The 18,693-nt window shown below is 47.2% G+C and overlaps 3 protein-coding genes and 1 long non-coding RNA gene across 5 annotated transcripts in view; 3 read left to right on the top strand and 1 right to left on the bottom strand.

Annotated features, from left to right (window-relative positions):
- Positions 1-4,048: 4,048 nt before the first annotated feature.
- Positions 4,049-5,143, bottom strand: LOC119697779. Its single transcript, XR_005255935.1, has 2 exons — positions 5,007-5,143; positions 4,049-4,187 (listed from the first exon to the last, which is right to left on the bottom strand). It is a non-coding gene; the product is annotated as an uncharacterized LOC119697779 (long non-coding RNA).
- Positions 4,231-7,715, top strand: HOXA9 (homeobox A9). The gene is made up of 2 exons (XM_038129001.1): positions 4,231-5,136; positions 6,297-7,715. Exons 1-2 carry the CDS (start codon positions 4,590-4,592, stop codon positions 6,533-6,535), a joined length of 786 nt encoding a protein of 261 aa, XP_037984929.1. The 5' UTR covers positions 4,231-4,589; the 3' UTR covers positions 6,536-7,715.
- Positions 7,716-13,448: 5,733 nt separating this feature from the next.
- Positions 13,449-16,866, top strand: HOXA7 (homeobox A7). Its single transcript, XM_038129654.1, has 2 exons — positions 13,449-13,979; positions 15,052-16,866. The coding sequence occupies exons 1-2, from the start codon at positions 13,604-13,606 to the stop codon at positions 15,333-15,335; spliced, it is 660 nt and encodes a 219-aa protein (XP_037985582.1). The 5' UTR covers positions 13,449-13,603; the 3' UTR covers positions 15,336-16,866.
- A 1,169-nt stretch (positions 16,867-18,035) lies between these two features.
- HOXA3 (homeobox A3) overlaps positions 18,036-18,693 on the top strand; it is a 45,479-nt gene continuing 44,821 nt past the window's right edge. For both annotated transcript variants that reach the window (XM_038127480.1, XM_038127481.1), the window contains exon 1: positions 18,036-18,173. The gene's annotated coding sequence lies outside the window, so the exon portion shown is untranslated. The remainder of the gene's footprint in view (positions 18,174-18,693) is intronic.

Below are 18,693 nucleotides of genomic sequence, written 5' to 3'. Positions count from 1 at the left end.
ACATTGTCGTGCACGGCCCTTTTTTCCCCGATTACATCTGCATGGAAAGGCGAAAGCTGCCCGCGCGCGTGTGTGTGGGTGGTTGTTATTATATTTTACTCTTGTTTTCATTAACCCACCCGAGGCTGGCCGGGGGGCGCGGAGGGGCGCCGGCGGGGTGGGCGGGAGGGCGAGAGGCATGTTTTAGTCACGTTTCTGGTTTTATTTTCGTAGCGGGATCCTTGCGTTAAGGACCACGGCAATGGGGAAAGTAATAATTAGCGCCTGAGAACTGCTCTGTGGTTTAGGTAGTTTCATGTTGTTGGGGCTCCACCTTTCTCTCTACAGCACGAAACTGCCTTAATTACTTCAGTTGATATCATCACCAGGTATGCTTGGTGCGAGGGTCCTTTCTACCCGAAGAAATCTTAGCGCTGAAGTGAACTGTAGGCGTCAAGTCCCAATGCCATTGTTTCCCATCTGCAGCGGAGCCTCCTTTGATTCCTCAGATAAACACGGCAGCCGAGGGGGGAAGCTTGACAAGTTCTTCAAGGTTAGCTAGCTCCTAAGCGAGTCCCTGCCTGCTTGAGGGTTTTTAATATATCTCGTTGGCTGCATTCAAGGTCAGGTGCGTTTTTGCATTCCGCTCGGCGTGGGTCGAGCTCGGGGGGCCGGGGGGAGGTGGGTGGCTGTTTTATTTTTCAATCTGGATTTATTAAAAACCGAGAGACCTGAAAGCGTGCCTGGAGGAGGGGGTGGGGAGAGATCAAATCTACCTGCCCCACTCCAGGCGTCATCAAAAACTGGAGCCCGCAGCGCAGCGCCCGCGGCCGGGTGGACGCACCGGCGGCGGGGGTGCCCGGCCCCGCCGGCGGCCCTCGGCCCCCGTGCCGGGGTGGCCGGTGCTGCCGGAGCCTGGCGCACGGCTCCGCCGGCTCCGTGCCTCCGCCGTCGGGCCCGCTACCCCGGGGCTGCCCGCGGGCGCCGGCTGCCCCGCGGCCCGCAAGGCCTCGGTTACGATCACGATTGCAGTGCGGGCTCTCCGCGGCGGCGGAACGGGCAACAGCGACCTCTCCGGGCCCGCTGCCGTCGCCGCCACCGCCGCCTTTTGTGTTCGCAGCGCGACCGCGGGCAATGGGCGGGCTCCCGCCGGGCCCTCCGCCAGCAGCCAGCGCCGCCGCGGCCGCGGAGCGGGGCACCCTTCGCGGAGGAAAGGAGGGAGGGGAAAAGGACAGAAAACTCACTCGTTGCTCATTTAATTCTATTTATTTTTTTGGCGGTGGTTATCATGTTTGCCTTTAAAAAATAACAATAGTAAAACATAAGAACTTTTTCGAAACTTCAGGCTGGGCTGCAGGAGCTCAGATGAGTTTGGATAGCGGATTTCAGCCACACTCAGAAAAGCAGTCGTCCCCGGCCGGGGCAGGAGCAGAGCTCTGCATTGCAGTCAATTTTAAGTGCTTGTGTTTGCCTCTCCACACAAGGTCTGACGGGCTATCTGCGGTGTCTGTGTACATTTCGGGGAGTGTATTTACAGTCCTGTGTGTGTGCCTGTATGGCGTCTTTTGCGTCTTCCCTTTTGATTCCCAGTCGAATCGCCTAACCCTGATTTTGGACTGCTCCCTCTAAATTCTGAATCATTTTTTCTCTTCACTATGCCAAAACCCTTTCGTGGCTCCGTACCACTACTGGTTCCGTGAGAGAGGTCTGCAGTGGCAGGAAACCCTGGGAAAGGCGATCCTGAACTTCCCGTTCAGGAGAGATCGCCAACGCCCGCGAATTCCTGCCCCGCGCCCGCGTATGCTGAGCGCCTCCGTGGTGCGTGGCTAATGGAGCAGGGCTTGCAGATGCCCCCCGCTTAAAAACCAACGGGATCTTTCCTGTTGCAGCCGGGTGCTGGAACTAGCGGAATGGGAGCTCTGCTTGTTCGGTTAGGTTGGGATGGAGGACAGGGAGCGCTTTTATTCGGACACGATCGTTCCAGCGCTGCTTCGTTCCTGGGAATTCTGGTTTCATGTAGCGTTTTAATGTCAGTGTCTGCTTCTGCCCTGTTTGGGGTCTTTTGCCCCGAAGGCGTAAGTCACCAAAACCTTGAGTAATTTGCAAAGTAAATTGATGAAGTGAAATCGCCTGCGTGGCTCGTATGAAAAATGTACTTTTGGTGAAAATGGATCTAAAACGGTGAAAAAAGAGTCAAATATCCCAGCGTAATTATCAGCAGCGTGACCGCGTGAAAAAAATATCTAATTATTTGCTGTATTTCTCCTCTTACTTTCTGTACAACCTCTCCTGCCTCTTGGATGCTGGCAGCGAACAAATGCGGAATTTTACAGGGGAAATAAAAATGCAGTCACGTTCTTTTAAGCGCTATTGTTATTGTTATTCATTTGCTATTAGTTTTGGTGAGGAACCAAAAAATAAAACCCGCTGCTGAAGTTGAGAACCCAAATTCGAATATAAACATCCAGGACTCCTGCAGCTAAGATTATTTTTTCTGAATGGAAAAAGGAAGTTCTACAATCACATTTCACCACAGCTGACTCTTAATAATAAATACAAATGACGTGGAGTTCCGTCTTTCCAGGAAAGAAATACAATTATTTTTTTCTATTACGGAGTGTCTATACAATGGGAGAAAAAAAAAAAGACAAAAAAACGAGAGAGCTTTATTTGCATTTTTAAAATTGTTAGAAAATAACGGCCCCCTTGTTTATTGAGATCTTGAACTGTTCCACGATTTTCGAATTCTAATGGGGGATAATAGTTTCATTATGGCCTTTGTAATTTTGAATGCGGGAGAGAGCGGTGTTAAAATAGGCCCTCTGTAAGATTTCGGATTAAACTGTTGAGAAGACATGAAAAGAAAAAGAAAGAAGGAGAGCGAGAGAGAGAGAGGGAGAGAGACAGCCCACATAGCGATGTAAAACTAATTAAAACCACACTTTCGCATGCACAATATTTACACGCGATTTTAATCATTACTCAGTCGTCCCTACCATTTGCTGGGCTCTATTTTCAATACAAGATATTTCGAGTAAATTGAGCCTCTCACGGAGATTTTTTGTGCCCCCTGCATCTTAGTGACCGCGCTCCTTCGCCAGCCACGGGGATAAACAGCGTGAATGTCCGCCAGGGAGAAACCAGGGAGTCGCAGGCGTGTTTGCCAAGAGCTCAGCCACTACTTTAATTCCTAACACTGGACTTGGATCTGGCCGCCTCTTACTTTCCCCCTCGCACCCTCCCCTCCTTCTGCGGAGGATTGTAACCCTCCGCTCGGCTTCCGATGCCGCTAGCGTGTGTCCTGCAGTCACAGGAGGTGCCAGCAAATAAATAACTATATTTGCACATAAATTTGATTCACCAGAATGCCGGACGGCCGGCTGCGAACGCCCCTTTGATAGCCGCCCGGAGAAGCAGGGTGCCTTTCGGCAGAGGGGAGACGGGGCATTTTCTCCCCTTTCCCCCCGCTGCTTCCCTGCACAGTTGAAGAATTAATTGTGGTGATAAATACCGCCGCCCGGCTCTGCCCGCACTCCTTCCCTCCCGGCCAGGACGGCGGCTCCTCTCCGGCCGCCGCCGCACCGCCGCCCAGCCCCGGCTCCTCTCCCCGGCCTGGCCAAGGGGTCCCCGGTCCAAGGGCAGGGGCGGCGGGGAGGACGAGGAGGGTGTTTCGGTCACTGCCACACCGTGCCCGGCGGGGTGGGGTGGTGAAGTGCAGTTTGGTGCGGGCCGGGCTAAATACCGAGCCAGCGCCTGCCCCTGTCCTTCTCCGGCCGGGCGGGGAGGGCCGGCTCTGCGCCGGGGTTTCGGAAAAGGGATACGTTGAATTTGACTTTCCGCTGCCAGCTCTGAGCCGAACGGAACGGTATTATTTACAGTGGGTTCCCAAACTAAACACAATAGTATAATTTAACCTTTCCAAGCACTCGTAAATTTTTACTGCTGTGAAACACAGCGATGCAAATGAGCGCGCTCATAGTTACTGACTTAATAACAACCCCGTGGCTCCCGAAACAATAACTCCTTATGAAATATAATAAATGTATATTTAAATACAGTATACCGCAACTACTATTTTGCTCTTTTTATTGCTTCAGTTATTGTATCATTTTATGTGAAGGTCTCCGATCACAAGGGTGGCGGGATTTTTTTTTCGCGGAGAACACGACCCACTGATGGGATGATTAATTTTGATATAAAATAGTCCGCTTAAACGAAAAAAAAAAAAAAAAAGGAAAAGAGAGAGAGAGGAGAGAGAGAGAGGAAGAGAGAGAGAAAGAGGGGAGGGGGGCTGTAATACGGAATCTGATCTTTTAATCTCAGTTGGCCGCAATTAAAACAAACCCCGCCGTATAACTCAAATATCCCTTTGCATAAAAACATATGGCCTCGCTATAAAAATTATGGCTGGAAAACACTGACCCATTAATAGCCCGCGGACTGATTTATACTTTATTGTTCTGCTCCCCCGCCACGTGACAGGCGCAGCCAATGGGCGCCTGCGCTGCCCTCAACTTATTACTGACTCTACTTCTCCGCCAGCACCAAGTTGTTACGTGAAACCCGCAGCCCCGAACCGCGGCGGGTCCGCCGCCGCCCGCCCGCCCGCCATGTCGGCTCCCGGGACCCTCAGCAATTACTACGTGGACTCCTTCCTGGTGCCGGAGGGGGACGAGCTGGCGGCGCCCCGCTACGCCCCCGCCCCGCTGGGGCCGCCGCCGCGGCCGGCGGCGCTGGCCGAGCACCCCGAGCTGGCCCCCTGCAGCTTCCAGCCCAAGGCGCCCGTCTTCGGCCCCCCCTGGAGCCCCGCGCACCCCGCCGGCGCCAGCGGCGTCCCCGCCGTCTACCACCCCTACGCGCACCACCAGGCGCCCGTGGCACCGCCCGACGGCAGGTACATGCGTTCGTGGCTTGAGCCTGTGCCGGGCTCCTTGTCTTTCCCCGGGTTACCTACCAGCAGGCATTACGGCATTAAACCTGAACCGCTGGCGGCCAGGAGGGCTGACTGTACCACGTTTGACACTCACACTTTGTCTCTCTCTGATTATGCTTGTGGTTCTCCTCCAGTTGATAGGGATAAGCAAAGCCACGAAGGCGCATTCTCTGAAAGCAATGGAGAAAGTGAGGCAAACGGAGAGAAACCGCAGATCGATCCAAGTAAGTGGGACGGCAAGGGTAATGGACTTCAGGGCTCTGCGCCGGCCGCGGGGAGGTGTCGAGGCGCTGGGGCTAATTACGCGGCCGAGCGCCGAGCCGCCGCCGCCGCTCCAGCCCGCCGGGGTCTGCCATCTGCAGAAGCCAGCGCTGCCTTTCTCAGGCTCGAACGGGATCTAGGACGGCTCTGGCTTTCCAGGGTGAAAGGAAAACAAAAACCCACCCTACAACTGCAACGTAAAAAAAAAAAAAAAAAAAAAAAAAAAAAAAAAAAAAAAAAAAAAATTTAAAAAAAGGAAAAAAGAGAGAGAGAGAGAAATGCAATAGCCGCCCATCCCCACTCCTGCCACCCCAGCAAACTCAGCAGGACGTGCTCACATCCTCCTGCCTCGCCGCGCTCCCAGGCGTGGGCAGACGCCGGGGAGAGGGGGAGAGGGGTGCCTAGAAAGCACTGGATGTGAATCAGATCTTTTTTTGAGACGGCTCTCAGGACAGGGCGGCTATTGCTGGGCTGAGAACAGAAACCTCGCCGTTGACTTGGTTCCTCCCCTCCCCCTTTCGTCTCCTCGGTGGAAAACCCCGGGCTGGATGCTCCCAGGACTACGAGACTGGTGGCAGAGCGCCTCGGGATTACTATCGCGATTAACGCCGTGCGAATAAGGGTCCTAAGAGGGCGAGGGTTTAATTATGCCAGCTGTAGATTAACTCGCCAGCTCCCTGGGTTTTGCCAGGGATGACACAGGAGAAGGTGGAGATTAAAAAGACAAACAATTTCGATGACATGTTGATCTGGCTGGTTACTCCTCGGGCTGGCAGTTTGAGGTGTGGGGAGGCCAGGAAGAAGGGAGGGAGTTAGAGAGTGAGGAAGAGAGAGGAGGAGAAAGTATTTACAAATTGTATTCTCTCCAAACAATAAAAAAGGCTAGGGGAGGCGGGGGCAACGGGGTTTTGCCGCGTGTGTTTGCGTGTGACCTCCCCATGTGTCTGTATTTTGGAGTCCATTGTGCCTCACGAGCCTCTGTGCCTGGGGAAATGAGAGCCACGTCCTAAACACGAATACCGGGACACCTGATGGGCTCTTTCTGCGTGGATTTCCCTCCCAGCCCCCTTCCTCCACCTCCCACCCTCCCCCTCAGCCTGAACTTCTGTTGTTTTCGTTGTAGATAATCCAGCTGCAAACTGGCTCCACGCAAGGTCCACCAGGAAAAAGCGATGCCCTTACACCAAGCATCAGACACTGGAACTGGAGAAGGAGTTTCTGTTCAATATGTATCTCACTAGGGACCGTAGATACGAGGTGGCCAGGCTCCTCAATTTAACAGAGAGACAAGTGAAAATCTGGTTTCAGAACAGGAGGATGAAAATGAAGAAAATCAACAAAGATCGAGCGAAGGACGAATGATGGCGACACGTGGGTTAAAATGAAAATGCGTAAAGTAAAAGAAAAAAAAAAGAAAAAAGTAAAAACAAACAAACAAACAGCAACAACAAAAAAATCATCCCCTCGAGCCCTGCCATACAATGCGTCTGGGTCCAGGCCTCATTTTTCCCTTGGCAAATTCTGATTATGATTGTACAATGATAGTCACAGAGGCCAGATTGCCAGGAGAGGTACAGTAAGACTTTTAATTTTCTAATAGGAAAGAAAAAGGGGGCATTAGCACGAAAAGGCTGTCTAACTGGCTTGTATAAATCTACCTGTTTCTTCACTTATGTAAAGAAAAAAAAAAAGAAAAAACTACCTTTTCATAATGCACAACTATTTACGGACTGTATAGTTTAGTCTACGTAGTTAATTTTATTCGCTTTTTGCGTGGCAGAGAAATCTCTGCTCTAATACTTGAACACTGTGTTTTATTGTGGTAATTATGTTTGTGACTCAATTTATGTGCTTGGGTGCTGTACCGGATGTAATGGTGTAAGCTAGAATTCAATTTGAACTCAGGTTGTTTATTATAAAAATTGCATAGAGTATAGCTCTGTAGTGTATTAAGTCTTTTCTGTATAATTAGACAGTTAACCTTTGATTGTAAAATATATATATTATATATATCCCAATGCAAAATAAATAAAAAAAAAAAAGGTAGGAAAAACCGTTCATTCGGGATGTCTGGGAATTACGGTTCTCAAAATATGAAGCAAGTAATTTTAGTATGCACAGTTGATACATATATAGTACTGTCTTTGTCGGTTGTATATATAATCTATATATTAAAAAAAAAAAAGTAAATAAACAGACTAGCTTAAATATTGTTTTTGCACCAGTGAGCAGTTAGCAGATTTCGGAGCTATACGTATATGTGAAAAGGGTAACTACCTATGGTTTATGTTTGAATTTTAATCGAATGATTTGATGGTTATTGTAATGAAGGTTAATTTTATTGATAATAAATTATACGTTATAAAAACCTACATTTGGTTATTGTAAATTTGTATCGATTAAAAAAAAAAATCTGGGAAGTTGTGTTAATGCAGAACGTACACTGTCTATTTTGAAACAGTTACCTCATGGCCTACTGACCAAATCGTTGTGTTGAAATGATATTTAACTTTTTGCCAAATAAAATATATTGATTCTTTTATATTTTGTGATGTTTTAAGATTATTGAGGAGAGGTTCTTCCACGGCACACCGAATCTCGCCAGCAGATGTGGCAGGGCTAGGGCAGCTGCAGAGGCGAGGCGAGGAGTGGTATTATTTTCGAGCCAAAGGCAAACCCACGGTTTTATAAACGCAGCCCCCAGGTGACGGAAATTTGGTCTTAATTTTATCTGAAATGGACAGATTCAGGCCCTAAATGCCATAGCTTCTCTGAGGGTAGGGATTTCCCTACCTTCCCCCCTTTCCGGGCGTGATTTGGTGAGCTGGTGCTCAGCAGTGAGCGGAGGGAGCCCCTTGGATGGCAGCGGGGCACGGTGCCGAGCTAAACGCCGTTTTCATAAAATTCGCCGCCGGGGCAGGGGAACGCGGACCAAACCAAAATGTCCGACGTTCTTTAGCCCGGACAATAATGTAAATCTGCTCAGACGACGACGTTTAAACTGAGATTGTTAATTAGCCTCCGCCGAAAATGTCCAGCTCTAAGTGTGCTTCCACAACCCCTGTGAGAAGGCTCGCCTCGCCAGGGCGTTCATTTCAAATTCCCTGCCAGACATAAATGCCCATGCAAAATATGTTATTTCAAACGCCTTCCACTTTTTTTTTTCCTTCCCTTGCCTTCACTTTTGTATTTTTTCCCCTTTCAAATGTTCCGTGTCAAGTAAATACAACCCCTTGCGTTTTAATAGCGCCTCAGATTATATATGTATTTCTAGATAGATATAGAATCAGATAAAATTTTACTGACAATTATGGTAGAATTTATGGTGTCAATTTTGGTCACTGATTTAACCGAAGGAAAGCGGTGGGCTGGCAACAATCTACAGCAGAGAACGCAAAATTGTATTTATTTTTTAAAAGAGAAGGATTATTTCTTTGGAATGGAAGATTTCCATACATCCCCTCCCCATTGCACCTACCCCTCCCCCGCCGCCCCAAGCCAAACCAAGCTCAGCAACAAAAGAAAATAGCAAAGTCTATGAGCTTGCTGAAATTTACCCTTGTTTTGGGCGGACATCTTACTGCTCACGGTGGATATCCTCCATATCATGAACCGCAGCACAGCTCTACACCACACAGACCCTTCTTTGCAAATGTGGCGAATAACAATAAAATCCTTCTCGTTTTACGAAGGTACCTTTACACGTATATACATACATATATATGTACATGTATTGAAAGCAAAATAGGACGGAACACGCTTATGGTCTTGGCAGAAGTTGTTGTTAGGAAAATTCAGAGCCATACTACAGTGCAATAAAAGAAAATGACTGCTGTAACCGTTTATGGGGTGTAAAACGCTGCAGGGCTGAAGACAAAACTTAGGGAGCCGGCAAGAAGTTTACAGATGTGCAGAACTGCGGGAGGGGAGGAAAAAAAAGCTTTCGACTTCACCTTAAAAAAAAAAAAAAAAAAAAAAAAAAAAAAAAAAAAGAATAAATCCGAAGTAAGATTTGATGAGTTCTAATTAGCAAAAGGGAGCTCGTTCTGGCGTGCACACACACACACACAAAAAAACCCCTAATTGATCCCCGAGCCAGTATTTGGGGATGCTGGGACGCCCTCTGTTGTTGCAGACAGAGGCAACTTCAAAGAATCAGCATTAAGAGTGTGTAATAAATGACGGGTCTGCAAACTGTCTGGAATTCGGCTCTTAATGAGTTTACAACTGTCCAGCCACAATTAAGATTTTCTACAAAAGCCTTTTCATTTGTTTTGTCTGGCTGTTTTAGATAAAGCGGGAGAGCGGAAATAACAACCTTTTATTGGCCTTCCCGTGCTTAAATCCAGGCTGGGAGGTGCACATTTATCTTGCCGCGGGCTGGCGGGCCGGGAGAGGCGCGGGCTCCGGCGGGCCGGGCCGGGCGGCGGCGGCGCTGCCGTGGCGGCCGAGCGGCGGCAGGTGGCGCTGTGAGCCCGCGAAACAGCGCCCGGCCGCCCTCCGCCATCAAGCGCTCGGCCGCCTCCCCGACAGCTCCTAAAATGTCGACTTTATGGGAGCATAACTGGGCTTGGAAGCGCTGGGATGGTTTCAACAAAGGCCGATAGGTTTGAGGGTGTTTTTTTTCCCTCCTTATCCCCGAGTTTTTGGCCCTCTTATCCCGCCGACCGGGCGCCGTCAGGGTGGCGTTTACCGCCCGGCCACGCTCAGGGCACTCGTGGAGAAAGTAGAGCTTGATCTGCACCAAGGACACACTGTGCATTTATTACTCTCAAAATACCGAGACATTTCCTATTATGTGATAGGGACGGATTGAGCCCTGGCACCCAACTGCCAGCTCCCCTTTCTCTCCCTTACCCCAAACCTTTGCTCTTCTCCGCTGAAGCCCTGAGCCCGCAAACAGGGTATCCTGATTTCCCGAAGGGCTGGTGTGAAATGAAATACTGGGAGAGAAGGGGAATTGAAGGGTTCGGGCAGCATGTAAGAGGGTCTCCCCGGCTCAGCCTGGGAGGAGAGCGCCCGAAGAGCTTCACCCTTGGAGCTCTGGGGCCAACCGATGCATTTTCCAATGCCCTTGTCCGCTCCGCGTGGCTGAGACAGCCGTGCGGGGAACCGGCAGTGCTGCAAAAATCTAGTTTGAAAATTATTTACCGGCCGGTGAAATTCTTCAACAGCTGTCTTTGATACAAATAAAAAGCCCTGCTTGTGTCCGAGGCAATTTCAGCTCTGTGGGACCCGTTCTGATTATATTACACAGATGTGAGAAGGCTGATGCTCTGCAAACTTGACGTGTCTCTCAAAGTCATTCCTAACTTGTTCTCGCCGTCTATTTTGTTTCCTCGAATCGTTTTCCTTTTTTTTTTTTTTTTTTTTTTTTTTTTCCCCGCTTTGCTTTTGTTGGCTCCCGCGTCTTAAGAATGAGGCTTAGTGTGGAGTTGTGGAATATTTTCAGATGGCAATTGCCAAAAGAGACGGGAGGAAAAAGTAATTGGAAGGAAAATAAATGCAGGAGGAAAGGAAGCATAAAATATGGGCTGAAGTATAAACCTTGTATTTTTTAAGTTTAAGCCAGGCAACTAAACAAATCTCTGCATAGTATTCTGTAACAGAACTACTTTCTCTGCATCTTACTTATATTTCCTTAAATCAAAGCCATTCTCTTTATATCGAAATTCAGCACTGGGAATGTACCGAGCTATTTTTTTTTCCCCGCACTGATTCAAAGATTTAATACTTTCTAGGGATAAAGATCAACAGCCACTCCCTGCTTTCTAACAAGAACCTTCCTATCAAATGTTTGTCTACAATGGCATTGCTAAACTTATTATGAGTAATTATTTTTTTCCTTGGGCTGTAAAATTATATTGAAATTAAAAAGTGTTTATGCATCGTCATACTAAGTAATAACTTGGCACAGCATGTTCCATTATAATTGTGGATAAATTATGGCGAGAACAGATTCCAAATCAACAAAATCTTCTCTACTATGAACCACATCAAGATACTGCTTAGTACACAAGCCATAATCATGTAGTGCTCCCAGGTCGCTTATAACTTACGAGCACCGTTTTATCACTGCATTTTACTTCCCGGAAAAGCTCAGTGCCAAAGAGGGGTAGTCCAGAGCTTGCAAGGGAAAAAAAATACAATTAATCCATCCTAGAGGATTATTTTTTTTAGAGCGTGTGAGAATATTACCATGACCAAAACCTTGAAATCAGCGCCTGTTCCCCCTTTCTCGATTGGAAAAAAAAAATTCAAATTAAAAGCACGTTTACAGGCGCGGTAATCTACCCTGATCCTGTAAGCGACAAAACGAGAGATTTCAGAGGATGTTTCACAAGCAGCGTTATGCCCAACTCGCAGAGGGTGGGGGGAGTCAACAAGGTGGCGGGGACCCATGTCTAGGGTTCCTTCTAGCATTTATTCAGTGAAGGCTTTTTGGTAAATCTAAACGGCTGGCAGGGAAAAATAAGCCGAAAGCAAAATACATTTTAAAAAACCGTGGCGGCGATAAACACACGCAAGCAAAGAAAAATACATAAACGGGCAAATTGTAGAGAGTCAGAGAGCTCGAAATGCGACCACTCAGACAATCTATTCGGTCCTACGCTGTCCATATTTAAGTCTAGACATCGGTTGTATTTGCTGTTTCTTTTTTCTTGCATCTTGGTATGTTGTCACCAGAGGAGCAATTTATTGGTCTAATGCCATCTACTTCAGCCTCTTTGATCTTCTTGGTCGTCGTTTTGTTTGCATCGCATTCGTTTAAGTTCTTGGGCCTCTATTCCCTTCCAGCAGCCTCTTCTGCCGGCATGTTCCCGCACCGCGATTGCGACCGCAGGGATATTGTCTAATATTGGTGAATTGGAAGAAATAACCGAAGGGGCTCTTTCGGCGGCTTCTCCCTTACGCCTGCGAATAATAACTGCGTTTTCACATACTTAACACTTGGCAAACATTTACATACATCCACCACATCTGCATGCTCTGAAGCACCAGTATCTCAGGGATCTGGCTTTCAAGAATTGACTTGCTTTCTGTCAGTAACCTGTGTTCGTGGGGCCGCAATAACCACGCATAAAGGGTGCCAAAGGGTGCGCGGGTGTGTGTTGGAGGTGTGCGGGGGTGGTGGGGGGGGGGAGAGGGTGCTCCACGTTTACAAAACACAAAGTTTAGGGTCCGTGCGAAATATCGGCAAGAACAATTTTAACTGGTGAGAAAGTCTTTGTACACGGGGCACCAAACTATAATTGAAAGGAGAATTTCCGGGGCAATTCCATTGTGCTTCTTCCAGTTTATGATGTGCAATACAGGCAGGCAGTAAAAGCTGTCTTTACCAGGACTCCCTGTCTGAGGGAAGGAAACTCATTTTACGATCCGTTTAAAGGAAGGGCACGGAGCAGCATCCTCAATGGAGAGCCATTCGCATTGTTGGGGATCCCAGTGTTTAGAAAAGCAGCAGCTCTCCCCGTCATCCGAGCGTACCGCTGCCGCCTAACGCTCTGGACTGCAAGGTATGTAGGGCGGAAAGGTAACTCGGGCAGTGAAGAGGCGGCGGCGATTTGAAGCCATTTGCAGGCGATTTCTTCAACTCTGGAGTTTCGGTTTATCCTGTATTTTCTTCTTGAGACATTCAGAAAGTTGCGTCCTCAGTTTTTTTTTTTTTTTTGGCCATTATTTGGGGTGGGTGGTAGGGGGTTTTTGTGTGCTCTGTTGCTGGGTGGGACTTTTTTGTTTAGTGGGACGTCGTTGTTTGTTTGGGAGTTTGGTGTTTCGGGGTCGTTTTTCCGGGTTTTTTCCTCGTGATTTTTGCCCCCCCCCCTCGGGGGCTGACTGCTGGGAAGCGCCTTGATTCCCGAGGCTCGGGCCCGGAGGGGGGTGCCCTGTTGCAGGGTTACCGCCTGCGCGCAAACAACGCGGGGGTGGGGTGGGGTGTGCGGGGTGGGGGGAGAGGAGCCACCTCCTTTAAACGCGACGCATATCGATAACTACACATCTTCGTACTCGAAGCTTTAAAATGTGATTTCTCCCAGCGGCCCGGCGGGGCGCGGTGTCCCCGGGGGCCGGGCGGGCGGCGCTGGCGGGCGCTGCCGGGCGCGGCGGCGGCCCCGGCCGCATCTCCAGCCCCGTGCCCAGCCCGTCCACGGGGCCGGGCACCGTCGGGCACCGTCGTGCCCCGGCCCCGCGGCCATGCCCGGCCCCGGCCCGTCCAGGGCCCGGCACCGTCGGGCCCCGGCCCCGGCACCACCTGTGAGGCGGGCGGGGATTGGCGGGCGGCGTCACATGACCGGTCACGTGCTGCGGGCAGCTCGGTCCAAAAGAAAATGGGGTTTGGTGTAAATCTGGGGGTGTAATGTTATCATATATCACGCTACCTCGTAAAACCGACACTGAAGCCTGCCGGACAACAAATCACAGGTCAAAATTATGAGCTCTTCGTATTATGTGAATGCGCTTTTTAGCAAATATACGGCGGGGGCTTCTCTTTTCCAAAATGCGGAGCCTACTTCTTGCTCCTTTGCAAGCAACTCCCAGAGAAGCGGCTATGGACCAGGCGCGGGTGCCTTCGCCTCCTCCATGCCCGGCTTGTACAATGTGAACAGTACCATATATCAAAGCCCGTTCTCTTCCGGATACAGCCTGGGCTCTGATGCCTACAACCTGCATTGTTCCTCTTTTGATCAGAACATTCCCGTCCTCTGCAATGAGCTAACCAAACCCAGCTGTGAGAAAGCGGAGGAAAGCAACCTGCACAACCAGGCTGAGCCTAATTTCCGGATATACCCCTGGATGAGGTCTTCAGGTAGGGGCGAGCGGAGAGGGCTCGGAGCCGTGGCAGCCAGGCAAAGCGTGTCGCCAGGATTACTGTCAGCACAGCCTTTATGGTTTTAATTATAGCCGAGGCGCCATTGCGTAGAAAGCCCGTGGCATTGTATGTAAATGAGTATCATAAAACTTTTTATTGCCCAATTAATGGGTTCTAGCCTCGTAAATTTATTTAACTCCATTTGCTATGGAATTTTAGCATTGAGCTGATTTGCGCTGTTTGCTATGAAAAAGCGGAGAGTTGGCTGCGGGCTCCCAGAGCCCCCACGGATTAAGCGTCTCCCCTGCCCTCTTGTCGAAGTTGGGGGAAAAAAAAAATCCCGCTCGCTGGGCGAGGCGGAGGGGACAGAGGCGTTTAGGAGCTAGGGACGGCGTGTCGGGGACTTGGCCAGCTCGCGTCGCCGAGACGTGCCACCCTCGTCCCCCCTGCCCTTTCCACGGAGATAAGAATCTATAGAAATGTACTAAACAGGAAAACGGAGGGGGGAGGGGGTGACTGGGGCACGAGAGTGTGTGTGAAAAAGGAGAGCTCTCTTCTGGAGCTAAATGCTATGTATTGTTTACGATCCAGGCGGGATGGGTGTTGGGGGGGGGGGGGGGTGAGCCCACGACATTAAAATAAAATAAATACAGCCCAGCCTTCCAGCTTTTTATTTCCCCTTGCGAAACGTGAAAGTCTGGAAGGTTTTAGGGAAATACATCGCCTGGGGGAAAAGTTCCTCCTCCCAAAAGCAATTTCCTCCCCCACCTCCTCTCCTGAACGCTTTCTCTTCACTTTTTCTAGGTATCGAGCAACTTAATTTTTACCCTGCCTGAGCAGGGCAGGTCGTGTGGCTGAAATGTCTTTGTTAGGGCAAAGTGGGGGGGCGGGTGGAAGTCGAAGAAGGGGATCGCTCACTGTGGCTCGGCCACTTTTTTGTTTGTATGTATGTATGTGTGTTTATTTATTTATTTATTTATTTTAAATATATCAATAAGAAAAATAAAACTAGAAAACTTTCCACTTCTCTTCTTGTCTAACTCCTGGCCGTGTGTGTGCCTGTTTTCAGGTCCAGATAGGAAGCGAGGGCGCCAGACCTACACCCGCTACCAGACTCTGGAGCTGGAGAAGGAATTCCACTTCAATCGTTATCTGACTCGGCGGCGAAGGATAGAGATCGCCCATGCCCTCTGCCTGACGGAGAGGCAGATCAAAATCTGGTTCCAAAACCGGAGGATGAAGTGGAAGAAGGAGCACAAGGAGGAGAGCTCCAGCACCCCGGCTCCCAACGAGCCCACGTCAGCAGCAGCCTCTGTCGAGAAAGTGGAAGAAGACGAAGAGGAGGAGGACTAAGGAGTCCCACTCGAGGAAGTGATCTCTTAGAATAGTGTGTGCACATGACAGTTGGAAAAGCTCCCTTTAAAGGAGAAAGAAAAAAAAGAAAAAAAAAAAGACTTTTTATTAAAAAAGAAATCAGTTCCCTTTAATGGTCATCTTGAAAGCAAGCGTTTGCAAACACGAAAACATTTCTTGGGTTGGTTTTCCAGCCTTCTCTCCACTCTCCCATACTCCCCAAACCTGCCCTATGCCGAACCTTTCGGTAATATCTCCTAAGAGCATCTTACAATCAGTTTGGGGTTTTTTTTATCTTTATTAACCCAAACCTGGGTGGGCTTCTTCAGGGGACATTTCAGTGGGAGAACTGCTGCTTGCACAGATAGTAAACCGTGACCTTCCGAAGTAACTACCTGACTCCATCGTCCCAATCATGTGTAAGGGGAAAAGTGCATTAGGCTCACATTAAGAAAAACTACCTAATTTTGAATAAGTAGCTCTGCACTTCTCTTTTTGTTTTCTTTTTTTTTTTTTTTAATTGTTGTTAGAAAAGTATCTTAAGTAACAGCTACACTAACAAAAGGTTAAACAGCAAGTAAGGGGGGGAAAAATGTTCCACAAACCACTACAATCTACAGCAATTATTTGTACTACCTATTTTCCAGACTACCTACCTATATATCTTGCTCTGCCTACCTATCTTCGAAAGTATACTGTATTTTAGTAGTCAAAAGGATGTTACAAGATTACTAATGTGAATCGCAAAATGCTTTTAGACGTGTAAGTGTAGTCGTTCGAAAAGCACGCATCAATAGCTTTGGTATAGAATTTGGTACCGAAAAGTCTGAATATATTTAAATTTAAAATAATATATTTATTCCAAAGCAATTATAAATGAAAACCATATGCTGCAATATATCTTTGTTCTCGATTCTTTGCTATTTCGAGAGAGGAAGCAAACACACGCCAATATTGTAAAAAGCGGTTTAATATCTCCCGTTGGCTTCTACCTTCAGCTGCTTCTGCTAAAGGCCGTTTTCTTATTCTACGTTGATCTTACTTAATATAGCGGAAAGTGTTCTTTGAAAAGTGAATTTAAATGATCATGTAACCACCTTAAAAAAAAAAAACAAACCACAAACTGTTTGTCCTGATTATCTGAACGTGTTAATATGTAATACCATGAATTTTCCTACAATAGCAGATATTGTAATTTTTTTGTCATTTATATTCGTCTTGAACCTCATTTGTAAGATCATGTCATAAATTGGGAAGTATGTAATTAATTTGGAAACTTTGTAGCATGATGTATTGTTAAGAACTCTGTATAAATCCGTCTTGAAGGTTTGGCTAAAGTTTATTCACAAATTGTATGTTACAATGTGTTTCGGTGTGTTCGTTGTGAACATTTGGATATGCCGTGTAAGTATTGGAAGTGGGAAAAAAAATGTCTGTGAACTCTCTTTGGAAGTGATACCGTGTTCAACTATCTCCCACGATAAATGTGTTTTATGTTACACAGAAAATAAATATGCTTGTTGACAATGAATTGTGTTTCTTTATTAAAGAACCAGTTCGAGGGAAGCGACCAAAAATATATGACATGGACTAATAAAGAAATTAGACCATCTAAACATTTTTTTTCGGTAATCAGAAACGGGAAAAAAAAAGAAAGGAAAAAAAAAAAAAGAAAAAACCCAAGGTGATGAATTGATAGGAATCAGTCAATATCTCTATCTCGACTTTGTCATTTTTTTTTTCCCTAACGTTGTTGATTAATAAAGCGGAAAGCCCTCTATATGGGAGAGCTTCCTTCCACCGTGTTCTCGTGTCCTCTTGCAGTCATTACCCCAGTCCAGACGATCGGCGATCAAGTCAAAATCGCATGCGGTGAAAGAATATTTTGTAATGAACAGAAAGTGAAAGACGAAACTTCCAAGTGTAAATGATCTGATCGGGTACATGTGTGGTTTGTGCGTGCGGCTTTCGGGGGCCAGGGGGCATCACGGTAGCACGAAAATGGGGGAAAACTGCCCCGCTTTAGAAAACGTCTTATTTTTGCCAGGTACCACGTCATGTCAATGAGATCTAATATTTCCCCCCCCCCTTTTTTTTTTTTTCTTTCTAATTAAAAGGAAAAAAAAAAAAAAACGAACCTGAAAAGTCCTTTTATTCGGCCGTATAAATACAGGTAAGACCTGGAGCATTATTTGCGCTGAAGTTCCCTTTTTCTACTACACTCTGTTCCTGGTCAACGCACTAATTGTAATTTTAATAAAATTAGTACAAAGTCCAGGTCTTTTAAAAAACTCCAGGGCTGCCTCTGTGGTAAGATGGCGCCTCTCTAAGACCTGCCTCTTCTTAGTGATGAGGAAAAGGCCATAAATCCGTTGTTGTTTATGAAAATTTACAACTTTGCAATACAACTTTATGAGTTGTTCGGTTTTTCCATTGGTCGTTGTCGGTCATGTGGATGGTAACCGTGAACATGAACTTTTTTATAATTTCCCTTGCGAGAATAGAGCCGCATTCTTTTGCTGAGCTCTGTCCTGCTTCGGATCTCTCTGGCTTTCAATCCCCATTTCATTTGTTCTTTGTAAGGCAATAGTGAACAAAGTGTGCTGAGGTTCGGCATAAGCAGCCGCCTAGAACACAGATCCGGGATGGCAATTTCCAGTTCCCCCGCTGGAAGGTGTGGCATATTGGATTCAAAGCACTGGCGTGGCAGATTTTCAACTTGCAACCTGGCTAATTTCCTGCTTCTTCTGGCACCAAAAGGAGGGCGATTCGTCTCCTGTGCAGCCAAAGCGACAGCTGTCAAAGTCGCAGGGGCTCCTGTGAGCCAGAACCTAAAAGGTGAGAAATGTATATGACACTACTGTAAGCAGGGGAAAATGGTTTAATATGTTTAAATATTAGACATGTGCAATTAAACCAAATGGAAATGTTACCGGCCAAAAATAGAGATGGCTGCAGCTCAGCTGATTTTGACTTAGGCAGTGCATGCAAAAATATGTCTAAATAAAATGTTTATTTTCTGTGATTTAGCAAGGAAGCGGTGGACTTATTTTTTTTTTTCACGAAGTTGATTTCTTTTTGCCTTAGGCAGGGGTATGTTGTGACGTTCAGGTTATTTTCTAATAATTCAGTTTTACAGCATCAGTGGAGGGGATTATTTTTTTTTTTTTCCAGCACGGGGAAAAAAAAAAAAAAGTGATATCCCCAAACATATTTTTAATATTAATTCGCAGCAATTACTCATTTGCTTAAATTTCATTTTCTGTTGGTGAAATTTAGATGTGATTTATTTTTTTACTATTAAAAAAAAAAAGAAAAAAACCAACTAAAAACCAACAACCAAACAGCACAACGTCTC

Source organism: Motacilla alba, chromosome 2 (genome assembly GCF_015832195.1).
Source record: "Motacilla alba alba isolate MOTALB_02 chromosome 2, Motacilla_alba_V1.0_pri, whole genome shotgun sequence".
Classification (NCBI taxonomy): domain Eukaryota; kingdom Metazoa; phylum Chordata; class Aves; order Passeriformes; family Motacillidae; genus Motacilla; species Motacilla alba.
Note: the sequence above shows the minus strand (reverse complement) of the source record. Positions and strands in the feature narration are given on the sequence as shown.

What these genes read in the sequence shown, in the direction of transcription:
- HOXA9 (XM_038129001.1), top strand. Translation starts at nt 4,590, where the DNA reads ATGTCGGCTCCCGGGACCCTCAGCAATTACTACGTGGACTCCTTCCTG. An exon ending in GAAACCGCAGATCGATCCAA is followed by an intron (nt 5,137 to 6,296) that starts GTAAGTGGGACG and finishes TTTTCGTTGTAG; the next exon opens with ATAATCCAGCTGCAAACTGG.
- HOXA7 (XM_038129654.1), top strand. Translation starts at nt 13,604, where the DNA reads ATGAGCTCTTCGTATTATGTGAATGCGCTTTTTAGCAAATATACGGCG. An exon ending in CCCCTGGATGAGGTCTTCAG is followed by an intron (nt 13,980 to 15,051) that starts GTAGGGGCGAGC and finishes GCCTGTTTTCAG; the next exon opens with GTCCAGATAGGAAGCGAGGG.